The 16,563-nt window shown below is 30.7% G+C and overlaps 1 protein-coding gene across 1 annotated transcript; it reads right to left on the bottom strand.

The window, feature by feature from the left end:
- Window positions 1–3,481: 3,481 nt before the first annotated feature.
- LOC107916055 (probable WRKY transcription factor 75) lies at window positions 3,482–4,437 on the bottom strand. Its single transcript, XM_016845224.2, has 2 exons — window positions 4,013–4,437; window positions 3,482–3,833 (listed from the first exon to the last, which is right to left on the bottom strand). Exons 1-2 carry the CDS (start codon window positions 4,360–4,362, stop codon window positions 3,656–3,658), a joined length of 528 nt encoding a protein of 175 aa, XP_016700713.1. The 5' UTR covers window positions 4,363–4,437; the 3' UTR covers window positions 3,482–3,655.
- Between the last annotated feature and the right edge of the window lie 12,126 nt (window positions 4,438–16,563).

Here is a 16,563-nt window from a genome sequence, read left to right on the forward strand (position 1 = left end):
AAAATAAATTAAGTGTACTAATGAAAAAAAATTATATTAATAAAAAATTGTAAGAAATCTGACATGATGAGCTACTGATTTGACGGAGCTGTTATGTTTGGGAAGCTTCTTCGAAAGCAAATTAATACGGATGATTGCCCGAATAGAAGAGAAAACAGTGGAAAGATGAATGGCCGTGCATGCATGCGTGCATGGCATTTCATGCGTTTTGGACAACCTAGGAACCTAATTTCACGTGTGAAATTGATAATTTCAATCACTTTCTTTAAACAGAGATTAACAGCAAAAAAGTTACATGTGCAAAATGATTAAAATTTGAGATAGAAATAATTAATTTTACCATTGGAATTTGTTGCAGTTGGTTATTATTTGTTACAGGGTTGTTAAGAGCAGTTATCTCTCCAATGTTTAGCTATAAATACATTTCTTGTATTCGTTTAAAAGAAGTGCTGAAATAATAAAAACTTTTCTCTAGTTTTCTTTCTCCATCTCATTACTTGAATTTCTAAAATGGTACCAGTCAAAGTTGTTGGTCACTGGGGATAAGGTTGTTTCTTGTTGAATGATCACTAGCTCCTGAGGAGATCAGTCACGAGGTGTGCACTGTTAATTCAACTTCTAGTTTTGATTTTTTCTTCTCTTGTCACTAGCTGTACTTGTCATCTCTTCTTGGTGCAGGTCTGTCTATCTTCATTTGAAGGTTTTTGCTAAATCTAGTGACATCTGTAGTTGATAATTTTCTGTGCTTTTTATGCTCTGTTTGGAGGATTTTCATCTATTTCTATTATTCTTGACCGTTATTGGGTCTAGTTGGTGCACTTTGATGATCTAGTCTGATGAATGAATTTCAATCTGTTCTTTTTTGCTACTAGTTTCAATACATTAACTCTGTTAATCTTAGTTTGAGGTGATGTGAAAGTGGTTAGTTATTTCTTTGTTGCTCGTGGATTGGTAAAATAGCTTGATCTGTTAATTATTGATGCTCTTGAGTAAATTCAGTTTGGTAAATGGATTCGATCTGCTGTGGAATCTACTGTCTTGGATCAGAGTAGCTCTTGAATTATTTTCTATTGCTCTCTATCTGCTTGATAGTTTGTTTCTTTGGAGCTTATTGTAATTCAAGGTACCAAGATTTCTTTAGAAGGATTCACACGCACTGTGTATTTGAGATCTCAATGGATGATCTTCAAGGAGAATGTGTTCATTAGGATCCACTACTTCATACTTCATGTGGTGCTACATTGCACGATCATGTTTCATCATCTAATTAATGTCACAAGTTCGAATATGTAAGGTGGATCAATTTCTGGATCATCTTATATATGGTATATTGGTCAATGAACTTAGTTATGTAAGGTGAAAGCAAAATTGCTAATGTTATCGAGAGGTCTTTACTAGAGTTAGTTGGTATTGTTGTGTGTGAAAAGCTAGTATTCTAACAGTCTAGCTTCCATGTTTTTTGTTCTAACTCTAACGAACTTAGTTATGTTGGTGAAAAGTTAATTGCTTAATAGATTAGCTATGAAAAGCTTATAGCTTAACAGCCTAGCTTTCAAGAAAAGAAACTGAAAGGAAAAGAGAAAGATAGATGAAAGAAAAAAGAAACCATGACAAAAGGTATATGTTGAATAGAAGAGGGAAAGCTAGTAGCTTAATACCTAGCTTTCTACGTACGAAAGAAATTGGAAGAGAAACAAAAGATAAAAGAAGTAGAAAAGAACACAAAAATGGAAGGGTAGAGAAAAGAAGTAGGTGAATGATAGAAATATAATTCAACTGAATTATTTAGAATTTGTTAGAGTTATGTTGATACACAGTATCAATAGAGGTCAAGATGGAAGGGATGGTCTTCTCCTTCAAAAAATAGAGTGAGAGTCCCCCTCAAACAAAGTGCCTGAGATTATTTAAATTACAAGTATGTTGAGTTGGATCCCAAATCAAATTATTACATATTTTATTATAATTGTATAACAAGATAGTTATTGTTAATTAGTTACTAGTTGGTTGAGACCAATTATCTCTCTAGTGGCATCAATTTGCAAAGAGGAGTTTTTTGTTTTTTTAATGGAGAATTATGCATTTATAACGATTGCCTATAGGGGTCATTGACCTATTGATGGCCAATGCCGTCGGGGTTCTATCCGAGATTAGTTGCTTAGGATGTGTTTTCTAACTGTTTAATTAAACATACGTGGCATGTTTGAATAATTACTTTAATTAATGAGTCTACTAAATTGTAAGTAACTGAAGCACTCCAATTACAGGGAAGAGATGTGGATCGGAGTAATTACTTAGGATTACAAATAATTACATTCAATTACAGTTTATAAACATGTTGATATTTAAAAAATATATATTTTAATTTCAGTACATATAATTTATTTTGAATTATATTTAGTTTACTAATTTCCTTTAAATATATTAAATATTTTATTGATGAAAGATAATTTATTACTAAATAATTAATTAAATTATATAGTATTTATTTTAAATAACTTATACTAAATTAAATTAAATTACATTATATTTTTTATTTAATTTTTTACTTGGTTAATAACCATTCAATGGTAACAAGAGGTATATGTTTAATGTTAGAGAGAAAATAACTCAACAACTATGAAATACTAAGTAATTTAATAAAATTGTTTGAATGTTTATTTTTCTTGTTAATTTTATTAGTAATCTTGAACATTTTCTTGGACTAACATATTAAATATATAGTGATTTGATTTTAGATTTTGTTATTTATTTATAGATTTTTTTTGTTAAGCACTATTGACGGTTTTTATAATATTTAATAATTTGTTAAGAATTTAAAATTATGTAGTTGTATAATTCCAATTTATACCACTAAACATGACATAAAAAATTATAATGTAATTACATTTTACTAGTCAAATATATTTAAGAAATTAAAATTCTTTATAAAAAAAATTACTACCCAAATATTTATATTTTCATCTAATAATTTTGTAACCTCTAAAGGAAAAAAAAAATTTCCCTCATGTAAAGAAGAGCTATAATAATAATAATAATAATAATAATAATAAGTAACAACTTTTCATTGGTTTTCTTTCTCCATTTCATTATTCTTTTACCGTCACAACCAACCATGGTTACCTGAACTTGTAACAAATTGACACTTATACCAAGGTTACATACATTAAAAATAAAATAGAAAATTATAACCCATTATTAATTAAAGGTTGTCTCAAAAGAAAAATTGTGAGGAAAAAAATTAATTTACCGAGATGATGATTTTAATAATTAATTTTAATTCCGCATCAAGTACTGAGTTTATTGTTATGAAAATTATATTCTAATGATCTGATAAATTATATTATTCAATATTAAATTTTAGTTTACAAAATATAATATCTTAAACTTTTACATCAAACATAGTATTTAAGTTTGAGATGCAATAAACTAAATGGTAAACGTATTGAAGATAATTAATTCTTTTTTAACACATTGACTTACCTCTAAATAACTCCAAAAGTGCTTTGCATTTTCATATACCCCATCTCCTAACAAATTTAAAAAAAAATTTCCAAAGATTACAAAGTACTTTAGTATAATATTTCACATGTAAGGATGAAAGTGAAGATTGGTATGGCTAGCTTTACCAAGGCATGAATCCATCGTTTCATATATATTAAAAGGGTGTGTAAATTTGCATTTGACTCAAGATATGATGAAAATTGTCAGTTGGGTTGTCGATGGGATGAGTGTGAACCCCCTCGTAAGTGGTAAGGACCAGAGTTTCATCTTTGGTTAGACGTTGGACTTGCTTCTTTACATTGCATCCTTGATGTGTGCATCGATAGTAGCTTCTGTGCATGCAACATTATGGTCAAAATCGTGCTTTTGTGGGCATAAGATTTTTAACAAAGGCGGCACCAAGAGAGTAAAAAATGATCATTTATCACTAATCCATTAGAATAGTGGGGAAACGCATGCCATGCAGATGCAATGGAAGAAATTAAGAAACAAAAAGGAAAGCAAACCAAACCTTGGGAATTTGTTGTTCTTAACAGCTTTTTGCCCATATTTCCTCCAACGATATCCATCATCAAGTATATCAACCTGACTCCTTGTTTGAAAAGCATACCTAGGCTTCCTTGTCTTCTTTTCCTTCTTTTTATTACAATCACCACCTGATTTTATCTCTGTTTCAGAACCAACAAATCCCCCATTTTCAACTACCTCTTTAACTTGTGCTGCTTGGATCAACTTGTCTGTCTTCATATCCGACGACAACATCCCATTTGAGGTGTCCCCATGAAAATTGTCAAAAACTTGAGAATTAAGCGCCATGTTCGATGGTAAAGAGACGGGAAGAAACATTTGATAGTTCTCCATATATAATTAAAGAAGAAGAAGAAGAAGATCAAAGAAAGTTTAATGCAAAAAAAGAGGCGGCGGACTGGAAGGCTAAATAGATATGTACAAATTCATAAAACTCAGAAAGCTCAGTAAAAGAAGCTGAAAGTAATCCAAGGGCATATTTATAGGGTTAAAGGTTTCGTGGACGCTACGATTGCTTTTCTTTTATTCTTCTCTAATTTCAATTTCTTAAATTACAATATTCTAAAATATTTAATTTTAACCCTAAACATACAAATACAAATAATATATCCTCTATATTAATTTAATTTTAATTAAAATTTTGAATTATCAAACTTTGTTATTTGATTAAAATTTTTAGGATGATTTTAATATAACTTATTCCCATTTTAAATTACACTCTATTTTTTACTTTACAAAAATTAACAAAGTTTAATCGGTTGGTTCACACATTTAAATTTTTGATATTTTTATAAAATTATTGTCCGAAAATTAGCAGCTTGACAAATTATAAGTATGAAATTAACAAAAATAAGGAAATTATCGATTTCTATGTAATAAATTAGTAAAAATAGTAAAAATCAATAGTTTAAATTTTTGCATTTATAAATTAGGCTATATTATCAATTTTTATAAAATATGAGAACAAAATTATGATAAATTAAAGTGAAAAAAAAGTCATTTTTTTTAAATTTCAAAAGATTAACTAAATTATGAAATTCATAATTAATTTTATTTTTCAAAAGTAAAGGAAAATTACAAGTCCATTAGCTAATTGATTAGTAGAAAGTAAGGTGGAAAAACTGGGGCGGCTCCGTCATCATCATAGGGGGGAAATGAAACACATCACTCAACTAAATTTCATATATAATATATATTTTTAGTGTAGTGAAATAAAAATAAAATTTAAAAGTTATATATATTATTTAAATTAAATAGAATTACTATAAAAGAATTTTCAAAGATTTAGTGGTTTTCGTAAAGGAAATGGGTGGGTGAATGTGTGACTGCGCCTCCTCCTCGGTTTCCTGGAAATTTCATCAAATTAATACCAATATAGCTTTTATTTCTATATGGATATATTTCAGCTTTAAATTTCTAATTATGATCATTTATAATTAATTAATAGAATGTAAGAAAATAATGTTTTTTTGACATATAAATATTAGTAGTGGTGGACATAGATTAATGGCAAATCTCAATTGACGTGCCTGCATATGTATATAATATGATTCTCCACCAAATGCCATATACGTTTCCAAACCAATGGAATTGGGACTATGTACTCAAGATTTTGCAACCTAATCTCCACATGTTTTCTCAACCCAAGACCATATGAAATGACATTTTGAATTTCCCATAAAAAATGAAATTATGAGTACAAATATAATTAATACACCCCAATGATGGTAATCAATCATTTTAATGGGACAAATATGTAATATTATGTGAATTTATTTTTTTATATAATACTCTTAATTTTTTATTATTATTTTAGTTAATGTACTTAAACGTTGTCATTTTATTCAGGATTGATCAAAACTTTATCAACCACACCAACCAACCATACATGCCACACATTTGCATAATATTTCATATAGGAATTAGTCTTAAGTGCTTTTCTAAATTAATTTTTTCATTCACACAATTAGAAGGTATAGGGCGTACCTTAATACTTGACGGTCTCCCTTGACTAAAAAAAAAATCGTTAGTTCATTTGATTATCATCACATTAAACTAGTAATAAAACCATCCATCCAGACAAACAATCAAACAAACAATTAAAACGTTCAAAATCCCCCAAAAAAGCTAAATAGTTTGAAATGTTCATTTACAACCCATTGAAAATTTTATTTAAAAAGTCTAAGTCTAATTCTAGTACTAAACCCTTGGAACGACCCACATTCCCTTCACTTTGGAGTTTAAAAGCTCAACACACATACACTAAAAAAAATACCTTGCGATGGATCACTGATTTACCACCCTCCTCGCTAGCCCGCAAACTATTTATCTGTAAGGTAAAGTAAGGAGTGTGAGCTTGGTAAAGCTCAGTGAGTGCACAAAGAATTGCCACACTTAGACATAAAATCTGTAGTTGAAAGAAAACATGCTAAATCATGCAACCATAGCATAGCATCAAACATAGCACAAAGCAAACACAATGATATATTGGCATAATGTGGCATAGAACATATATATAATCGGTAGTGCATTAGATAAGCAGTTCTCCAAACACTCCTCATGACTCATAAAGTCATAAGTTATCTCCATGTAAGTGTAGCACGAATCCTCACACTCTCCAAACACACCACGCTATCTACGGTGAATGGAGCTATGCTCGACATTCTTTTATCTCTCCAACACTATCTCCGGGCCGTAATGCCCTAACACATAATAAAAATGGTAAGTACTCACAATCCTATGACATGCCAATGATATCCAATGGTTCCAGAATATCTACTTATACACATATTCACTCACCGTTTTATATAAACTTTCACTTGATAACGTTACTTTCTCAATCACTTTCTTAACATTTTTAATGCACTCTCAAATGCTAACACAATTGCTCAAAAGAGCCATAATTATATTAAATTATTTAGGTGCACATAAAAACAAAAAGCACTTATCAATCGTTGTCATTTACACATAACACTTGCTTAATATTTCACATGATTCACATATCATGATAAACAAGCATCGAATTTAATAGTACGTAAATCAAGTAAGAATACTTACTCTCGAAGCTTAGATTAGGTTTTTAAACAAACCTAAGCTCCTATTCAAACTTAGGAATCGTGCCTAAGAGCCACAATTCCGATCACTCACCTAGTCGATGCCTTGCGCACAACAATCTCAAACAAGCTTTTCTTTCTCATTCGCCTTACTCGTACAAGCTCCTGACGAGTCTGACACTTTTCATTCACATTAAATACATTAAAAACACATTATTAACAGCCTTAAACTAAAAAAAATAGAAGCAAAATCACCACTCTAAGCTCACTTTTCTCATACCGAAAATTGACTCATTTTGCCGAAATATGAGGTTCCCTCACTCGATTTTTGTTGTTAAACCTTAATTAAGTTTCCAAATATCTTATTTAACCTATTATTACTAATATAAACCTTTAATTTTACCTAATTTCATGAATTTAAAATTTCTGGAAAATCAAACTTGTATGAACATGCAAAAGGGGGAAATTCAAAATTCATTAAAATTGGATATTGAACTATCAAATTGAGTTCAAATACATTCTATTTAGTTAAAAATAGATTAGAAATCAATCAAAAATAGTATGTTTACTCATTATTTTGGATTTCATCATTGTTGAACTGAAATTTGATTAAAAAGCTTTAAATCTTAAAAACTCTCAACACACGGTTAAATTCCAAATTAGAAAAACAAAAACCTTAATCTAATCATAATAAGTCAAGACACTATTGCAATTTGAATAAAACAAAAAATTTTTTGAGCTGATTTGAAGTTGAACGTGAGAAGAATAATGACGAATTTGATGAGGATTAATGATTTTTCTTTAAAATTGGAAGGTGTTGAGGTGTTTGGATAGCTAAGAAATCACCAAAGATTAGTTAATTTTGAGAAAAAATATCATACTTGAATTTGAGAAAGTTTTTTGAATGAGAAGCTAAATAGGAGGGAAGGGACGTAGGGGTTTTTAAAGGAAGAAGATGAGCAGTTTTTTTTTTAAAAAGGAAAAATTACCTTTTAAAAACTCTCAATTTTCCCTTATTTTTCAAATAAATCCTTAATTTAATTAAAACACATTTTTCCTTAATTATTTTCAAACTCGATTTTATTTTTAAAGTTCGTTTTAAGTTATTTAATAACCGATCACCTAATCCTAATTTTCACCACCTAATTTTAGACCCAATAATTATTTTAATATTTTATTATTACAATTATTATTTAATTACTTATTTTATCCTATTTTAATTTCTATGATATTAAACCCGATTTTTCTCTCGAGCCCACAACATAATACCAATTCTACCAACCCGATTTTCGGGATGTGACAACTCTCCCCTTCTAACAAGAATTTTATCCTCGAAATTTACCTAAATCAAATAAATAAGTATATCGACATCTTATCACATCCTCGATTTCTCAAGTAGCCTCTTCAGTCTTGTGATTGTGCCATAAAAACTTTACTAAAGGTATGGTCTTTTTATGCAACACATTAACCTCACAAGCTAGGATCTCGATCAGTTCCTCTTTATAGGTAAGATCAGGTCGAACCTAAGTCTCCTCTTTCGAAACAATATGCGACAAGTCGGATTGGTACTTCTGCAACATGGACACGTGGAACACATCGTGTATACGCTCAAGTTCAGTCGGTAACCTGAGTCGATACACTACCGGTCCAATCTTCTCAATAACCTTATAGGGTCTAATAAATCTCAGACTCAACTTTCCTTTTCGTTTGAATCTTAAAACCTTCTTCCAAGGTGAAACCTTAAGGAACACTTGATCACCAACCTGAAACTCGATATCACAACATTTCAAATCTACGTAAGACTTTTACCTATCAGAAGCTGCTTTCAGTCTATCACTAATCAATTTCACCTTCACTTTAGTCTCCCGAATCCAATCCAGACCCACAACACGTCCTTTATCTAGCTCAGACCAACACAGAGGAGTCCTACACCTCCTACCATATAGTGCATTGAACAGTGCCACCTGAATACTTGACTAGCAGCTGTTGTTGTAAGCAAATTCCACTAAAGGCAGATATCACTCCCAACTACCACCAAAATCGATGACATAACTGTGCAACATGTCCTTGAGTATCTAATTACCCGTTCTAACTAACCATCTATCTGGGGATGATAAGTCATAACCAAAACTCCCTAAAGACTCTTCTAAAATCTCAAGGTAAATCACGGATCTCTATCAGAAATGACCAAAATTGGTACACCATGAAGTCAAACTATATTCACCACATACAACTCAGCTAACCTCTCCATCGAGTAATTAGTACGCACTACTAGAATTAGGTGGTAAAGATTTAGTGGAGTTAAAGGAATTGATCCTACCAAGATTGATTATCAACTCGAGGGTGTTGAGAAAATCCTTGAGTAGATGGCTTGTACTGAAGAGAAAAATTTGGGATGCATTGTGTCCTTACTCATTGGCGAAGCCCATCGCTGGTGGAACACTATGAAGCAAGGGACCACTATAAACCGGATGACTTGGGATTTCTTCCTAGAAACATTCAAGAAAAAATTTATGGACAAATAGTATATGGAAGCTCAAAAATGAGAATTCATAAATTTAGCATGAGATTCTTGAAAAATTTCAATAATTATGGGCTATATATGTGTAGGAGAGAATTCGGCTAGCATGGTTTTGGTTTAATTGTGATAAATATGAAAGTTTCATTTTTAGTGATTAAATTAAATAAGAGGTAAAAGTTTAGGGTAATAATGTAAAATGTCATTAAAGGGTCAAATACATGAATTTAGATATTTTAAGGTGTCGAATTGGTTAATTGAGCTAAATTATTATATATAGATCAAGAAACTAATTAACTAGTCAAAACCCGCGGGAAAAGAAAAGTTATCGAGTAGTCCTCATTGTGGTGTTGGTAGTTGATTCGTTTAGGTAAGTTTGTATTAAACTTATTATGCTTATTAATGATTTGAATTCAAATTTCATATGTGTATAGTTAGCATGATTAATTAAGGTAAGTATTGAAAGTGGAAAATATGGGACTTATGTAATGTATGGCAATTGTACATGTTTAAACCGATTTGTGTTATTCTATGGAATGTATGTAATCAAGTTGATCATGGTATAAGGTTATAAACATGAAAATTTTATGGAATACGAGTTAAGGCCCATGTGAGTTAATGAATGATTAGTTTACAAATGACATGTCATTAGGGTGTTCCAAGCACTAGGTGCTGGTGATTACAGTTTTCAAGTATTATGTACCAGTGTTACAGTTTTCAGGCATTCTGTGCAAGTGATATATTTTTAGGTACCATGTACTGGTGGTGGATACCATACTGATGGTTGGAATCTAACATTTGTTGTAGATTCTCGTTAGCTTGTGTGAGCAGCATCGTGTAATGGTTAATGTCCCAATTGTCAGCTTGTGTGAGCATTATTTCCCCACGTATCCAAAGTTAATTTACTATAGTTCTTCGGGAAAAACGGTTAATAAAATGTCTAGAAATAGAATTCATGGCATGAATGGTTATATACTTATTGGTTGTGAATTGGTATGTGAAATATGTATCTTTGAGATCTTGTTAATGCTATATGTATATGTCTAACCATTTGGTATGTTAGGAAATGTGAAACAAGGCATGGAATTCTAGTTTATGTTAAATTCAAATTGTATGCTTAAAATGACAGGTATATGATGTTTAATTTCTACGAACTTACTAAGATTTAAGTAAGCTTATCCTGTTTCACTTTCTTTCTTATAGATTATCGAATTCGAGCTACCGATTAGATCATTTTTGGAGATCACACTATTCGTCAACTCTTTTGGCAGCTATTTATTTATTTTGGCTCAGTTATAAGTGGCATGTAAATAGAGTTTTGGCTATGTATGTTTATAAGCACTTTGGTTATGTTTTGTACCATTTAGGATATGAAACATGTATTTCGATGTAAATCTTTTATGGTTATTTTGGTTGTTTGTGGTGTGTAATGGTATAGGCATGTTTTGGTATCTAATGCATTTTTTATTGTTGAATTGATATATATGTTTTAGGTAACTTGGTGAAATTTGTTTTGTATTAAGTTAACAATGGAACCAATGATGCTATGTGATTGATTGGGTATTGATTTTATGGTATGAATGGTATTAAATGCTAATGGTTAATGTTTAAATTATGGTGCTAATTGTGGCATATTGGTTTGACACTTAGGTAAGATGTTATATGGTAAATTTTGGTTGGTAATTGATGCTCTTTGTATAGGTTTAATGTCACATTCCAAAAATTGGGCTAGTAGAATCGGGATAGTAAATCGGAGGTTAGTGAATTGAAAATCATAATTGGGTTAGATGATTAAAATAATTAAGAATTAATTAAATAAAATATTAAAAAATTAGAATTAAAAAAATTAGGTTAAGAAATTAAAATTAGGTGTCTGGGAATTAATTTGGTTAAAATAGATTTTAAAAATGAGATTGGATTTGAAAATAATTTTGAAATTGGTTTTAATTTAAAAATGAACTATTTGAAAAATGGGAGAAATTGGAGGTGGTTAAATAGGCAATGACCCAATTTTTAAAAATGGGTTGCCTCTTTAAGAACACCAATGTCTCTTTCCCTCTAATTCTTTATCTTCTTCAAAAATTTGTCAAACACCAAATCAAAGTTTTTCTTCCGAAATTAGTTCATCTTTTTTTATTCCTAAGCTCTCTAAACACAAAATCTCTTTTCAATTTTGAAGAACACTCATGTTTTCATCCTTAAAATTAGATCTTCACATGTTTTAGCTCGAATTAGCTCCATAGCTCATCGATTTTGCAAAATTGAGGTGAGATTCTAACTTTTTATAATTAAACTAAGTGATTTGTTATTTTAATTCGAGATTTAAATGATTTAATCAATATCTCAATATATCATTTGATTTTAAGTTGATTTTTGGCTTGAAAATGGTAGATCTCGTATATCTTATCTAAGCTTTGGTTTTAAAGTGATTTCTAACTCATTTTGATATAATTAAAAGGTATTTGATCTTAATTTAACAAATCCTTAATGAATTTAAGCAAATTGAATGTTTTCTCCTTTTTAAAGATCACATAAGCTTGATTTTTTGGAAAAAAAATTAGATCGGTGTAATTGGGTAAAATTGATGATTTAAATATGTAATTGGATGATATTTAGGATGTTTGGAATCGAAATTAAGGTTTAGAAGCTAGATTTGAGTGGTAAAATCGCATTGTCAGCAAAACTAGCTAGTTTTTGATAAGTAAGATATATGAGTTGTGGTCTGCATTTTTTTATATGATTTAAATGTGTTTAAGGTTTTTTATAACGTATTTGTAATGTATTTAATGTGAATGAAAAGTGTCAGACTCGTTTGGAGGCTCTACAAGTAAGGACAAAGGTAAACAAAAGCTTATTTGAGCTTTTTCCATTAAAGTCAAGGTTGCAAGGTGAATGGTTTGGTGTGCTACAATTATGCACAAATCAAAGTGTTAAAGGGGAGTTTAGGTAGCCTAATCACCTACATTAAGTTCCATGAGTAAGTGTTTCTACGTAAACTAATGATGATATGCAAATGATGCTTAAATGTGGTATGTTATGTGATGTACATTAAGATGATAATGAAAATGTTATGTGTTTATGACTAAATATGATATGAGTCTTGTTGATTTTATGTACACTATATGAGATCTATATGTTGTGGCTATTTGAGCATAATGTGAGCACTTGTAAGTGCATGGTATGAGACTAGAATATGTGATATGAACATGAGTTGTGTGACATGTGAAAATGTGTATAAAATAGTAAGTATACATGTTTAAGTGGATATGTTGAAAGGTATATTGGTTGTGTTTGGAGGGTATTCTTGGTTGTGTTCGGAGGTTATATATATGGTTGTGTTCGGAGGGTGATTATGGTTGTGTTTGGAGGGTAGATTGGTTGTGTTTGGTGGGTGATAGCTTTATGCTACACATTATATTGGTCGTATTTGGAAATTCAATTATCCAATGTAATATATTTTGTATATATGCTTTGTGATCACATTGTGCAACCATATCAATGTGAATGTCATGAGTTATGCTTGATTGCTTACCATGATTAATTGTGATAGTATGCTTTCTTTTAACTTTAGATACTGTGACTACTTCTGGTAATCTTTGAGCACTCACTGAGCTTGAAAAATCTCACATTCTTTTATGTTTAACAATACAATGATATATCTTAAACGAGGAGGAGAAGTGAGCTACCAAGTGATCCAAAGCAAGGCAATTACCTTGAGTATGTTTGATGTGTTTCCAACGTAATAAAGAAGGCAATGTGGGACTAATCTAGAGGGTTTTAGACTTTGAACTGTTAATGGTTTGTTATTGGACATTGTGGACTCTTTAATTGGTTTGATTTGGAGCTTTTACTACTACTTCAGATAGATGATTTAATGGTAGATTATGAATGCTTGATGAATGGTATGAGTAATTGCTCGATTAACTTGTAAGTGCAGGCTGAAGAGCTGTTGGTTATTAAGGTAAGTCTTATATGTTTTATGTGTGATTTGGAAATTAATCATGAGTTTAGTATGCATGAAATATATAATTGGACAAATTACGTAAATAGTAGATGGCTTGTAAAGTAAATAAATGATGATGATTTTTATGTAGAGATGCATGATGTTTTAATGAATCTTCCTAAACAAGATTTATACATATTACTCTACTATACTATTTTCAACCTTATAAAATGGTATTTTCCAACATTTTACTACATTACAATTTAGATTTAATCATTTGTTTTTAAATAAATAGTTTCTAAAATCCTTTCATATATAACCTTTTAAATACCCTATCACCTGCATGAATGTTCAATTGAAGCTTTTAGATATTTGCTTGTTAAAATTCAATTTACGAATTATGCTAATGACTTGATGACTAGAGTTGCGCAATGGAAACATGACTTTAAGTTATCAAATATTCCGTGAATAATTGTGTGAGGTGTGGTTGGTGGTTGGTGTGCTTTGTGGTGGTTTTAATGGAGAGTCTCTTTGGTGGCTAATGTGACGTTTAAAATTCGGGTCGAACTATCCAAACTAGGTTTGGGGTGCCACATTTAATGGATGGTATTACATGACTCGTAGCATAAGTGATTATAGGTGAAATTGCTTGGTTTAGAAGGTATGCTTAGGTGCACATGGCCTGTAACATAGTTTTCCACACGGTTGTGTGTCACACACAGGTGCAGGGCATGGCCATGTAGTCTATTAAATTTAGGTGCAGGCCTGTTGAACCACATGGCCACAGTCTGTTACACGACCTGGCGATATGATTGTATGACTCTAGCCTACACAGCATCAGTCTGTGACACATTAGGCAACATGACCATGTTATAGAACCACACAACCTCAGCCTTGTCATATGGTCGTGTGACCCATATTTTCACTTTTTACCTATCTTTTCATAAAAGTATCAGATTAGTCCTGATTTGTTCCCGGGTTATTTTAAGAGCTTCGTAAGCTCATTAAGGTTTGGTTTTGATTAAATATCATTGAATAATTGCATTTATATTGTATTATGGATTAGTTTATTATTTATGTTGAAATATTGAATGATATTAATGTTTAATAGTTGTAATACCTTATAGCTCAGGTCAAGTGACCGAACCAGGTATAATGTGTTACAATTGCCTCCCTAGGTAATTAATACCTAATACATCACTTGAAAGCAAATTTCAAATCCTTGTTGGTGTGGCTTGTCGAACAAATGCATGATTGGTTCCATCTTCACTTCAAACTCAGCAATGTGTATTACATAAGTCTCTAATGCTTTTAACAAGGCTTATGTTGCTATCACATGCTCTTCTAGAATTTAACAATCCAACTACAACAACGTTATCACATTCAAGCAATATCAAAATTTGTAGTCCATTTTATATCATCATAATTAAACTGTAATAAGTTATCAAAATCATCAATTAATCAACAACTTAGAGTTGCTGAAAAGAACTTATCTTACACTTCCTCCGAAATAAGTTTGGCTTAACAATCCCTTATAGTGTGCAAATTCATCTTTTGATAGCAACCATATGCCCCACCTCTCTATGACTTCTCTCTAGTGAGATACCCATCTTTTATTAGGATTCATAAAAATTAACATGTTCTGGTCACTCAATCAGGGGTGAAGTCAAAATTATTTTTTGAGGTCAAATTAAGTGTTGTATTTTTTGAGTTCATTATTATAATAGCTTATTTCTTTAAATAAAAATCACCAAACATAGGAATAAGACTTTAACCGTATTTTGTATTTACTCTTCAAGACTTTAATCCTAAGAGCCTTTTCATTAGCAATTAAATTGCAAACCAAAAATTTTTATTATGCATACTTAAAATTTGTAACCCTATACCTCCTTTCTCCATTGGTTAGGAAAAAGAATTCCAATTAATCAGAGATGTTTTTCCGAAATCATTTCTAGAACTGCAAGTAAAATTTTATGCTATTTTTTAAACTCTTTACAAACATCAGGTACCAAAGTTGACTGCATAAAATAGTTCGAAATAGAGAAGAACCAATTTAGTCAATAGAGAAATGATTAGATTTGCTGTTATATGTTTTGTTCAAAAATTTTCTAAATTTCCTATTAAATGGATACCTCACAAATATCGATATATCTATACATATATCACCATATATACCATATATATGTATATATATCATAATCAACTCCAACAAATTCTCAATACAATTTTTTTTTTCGAAAAGGGAAATTAATTAATAAAATATTAAAAGAGTCAAGCTTGATACATAAAACAACCATTCTTCTCAACAAGTAGTCGATTCTCCAAACATTTAGGAGGATCATTACAAACGGTAAAGAAAGCAGAAGACAAGACACTATTTGAAGGAGAATTACATTGTAAGTTACTCACTAAACGAGCAAGAGCATCGATGCACATTTTCCCTTCTCGAAAGACATGCCGCAGAGGTTTAATAGTCAAAGATTGTTGGAGCATCCTGTACTCATCAACCAATCGGAAGAGAATCAAATTAGTAAAATTATTATTAGTCATTAGAAAAATAACAATGGAGGCATCAACTTCAATCTTTAGGTCATTGAAATTAATCTAGCTAGTTGGAGCCCATTTCTTAGTGCCCATGATTAAATTTGGATACTACTAACACAAGGGATATGTCTATAGGAGCCAGTTACCCAATTCCCTTGATGGTCCCAAATGAGAGCATGGGCTCTCGCCTTCCCCGAATTACTAAGAGACAACCCATCAATATTGAGCTTAAACAAATTCCTATTAAGAGATTTCCAAAAAACTCAGATAAAAGAGGGGAAAGAAATATGTGGTACCAACAATGACAATACAAGATTGATATGTTATATTAATAAAACCTTGTAAGTCTTGTTGTAAGATTTTCAAACATAGGACTTTCCTTGTTGATTAATTAAATTCTTTTCAAGTGTATATTTGATTTTACTAAAAAAAAATCACTAATTACAAAAGCTTGTATGATTGGAGAAGTGAATATT

The sequence above is a fragment of the Gossypium hirsutum genome, chromosome D10 (genome assembly GCF_007990345.1).
Source record: "Gossypium hirsutum isolate 1008001.06 chromosome D10, Gossypium_hirsutum_v2.1, whole genome shotgun sequence".
NCBI lineage: Eukaryota > Viridiplantae > Streptophyta > Magnoliopsida > Malvales > Malvaceae > Gossypium > Gossypium hirsutum.

Bases quoted from the DNA above. Each gene is read 5' to 3' on its own strand.
- LOC107916055 (XM_016845224.2), bottom strand. From the start codon at position 4,362: ATGGAGAACTATCAAATGTTTCTTCCCGTCTCTTTACCATCGAACATG. The intron at 3,834-4,012 runs GTTTGGTTTGCT...TTGCATGCACAG, and splicing joins AAGAACAACAAATTCCCAAG to AAGCTACTATCGATGCACAC.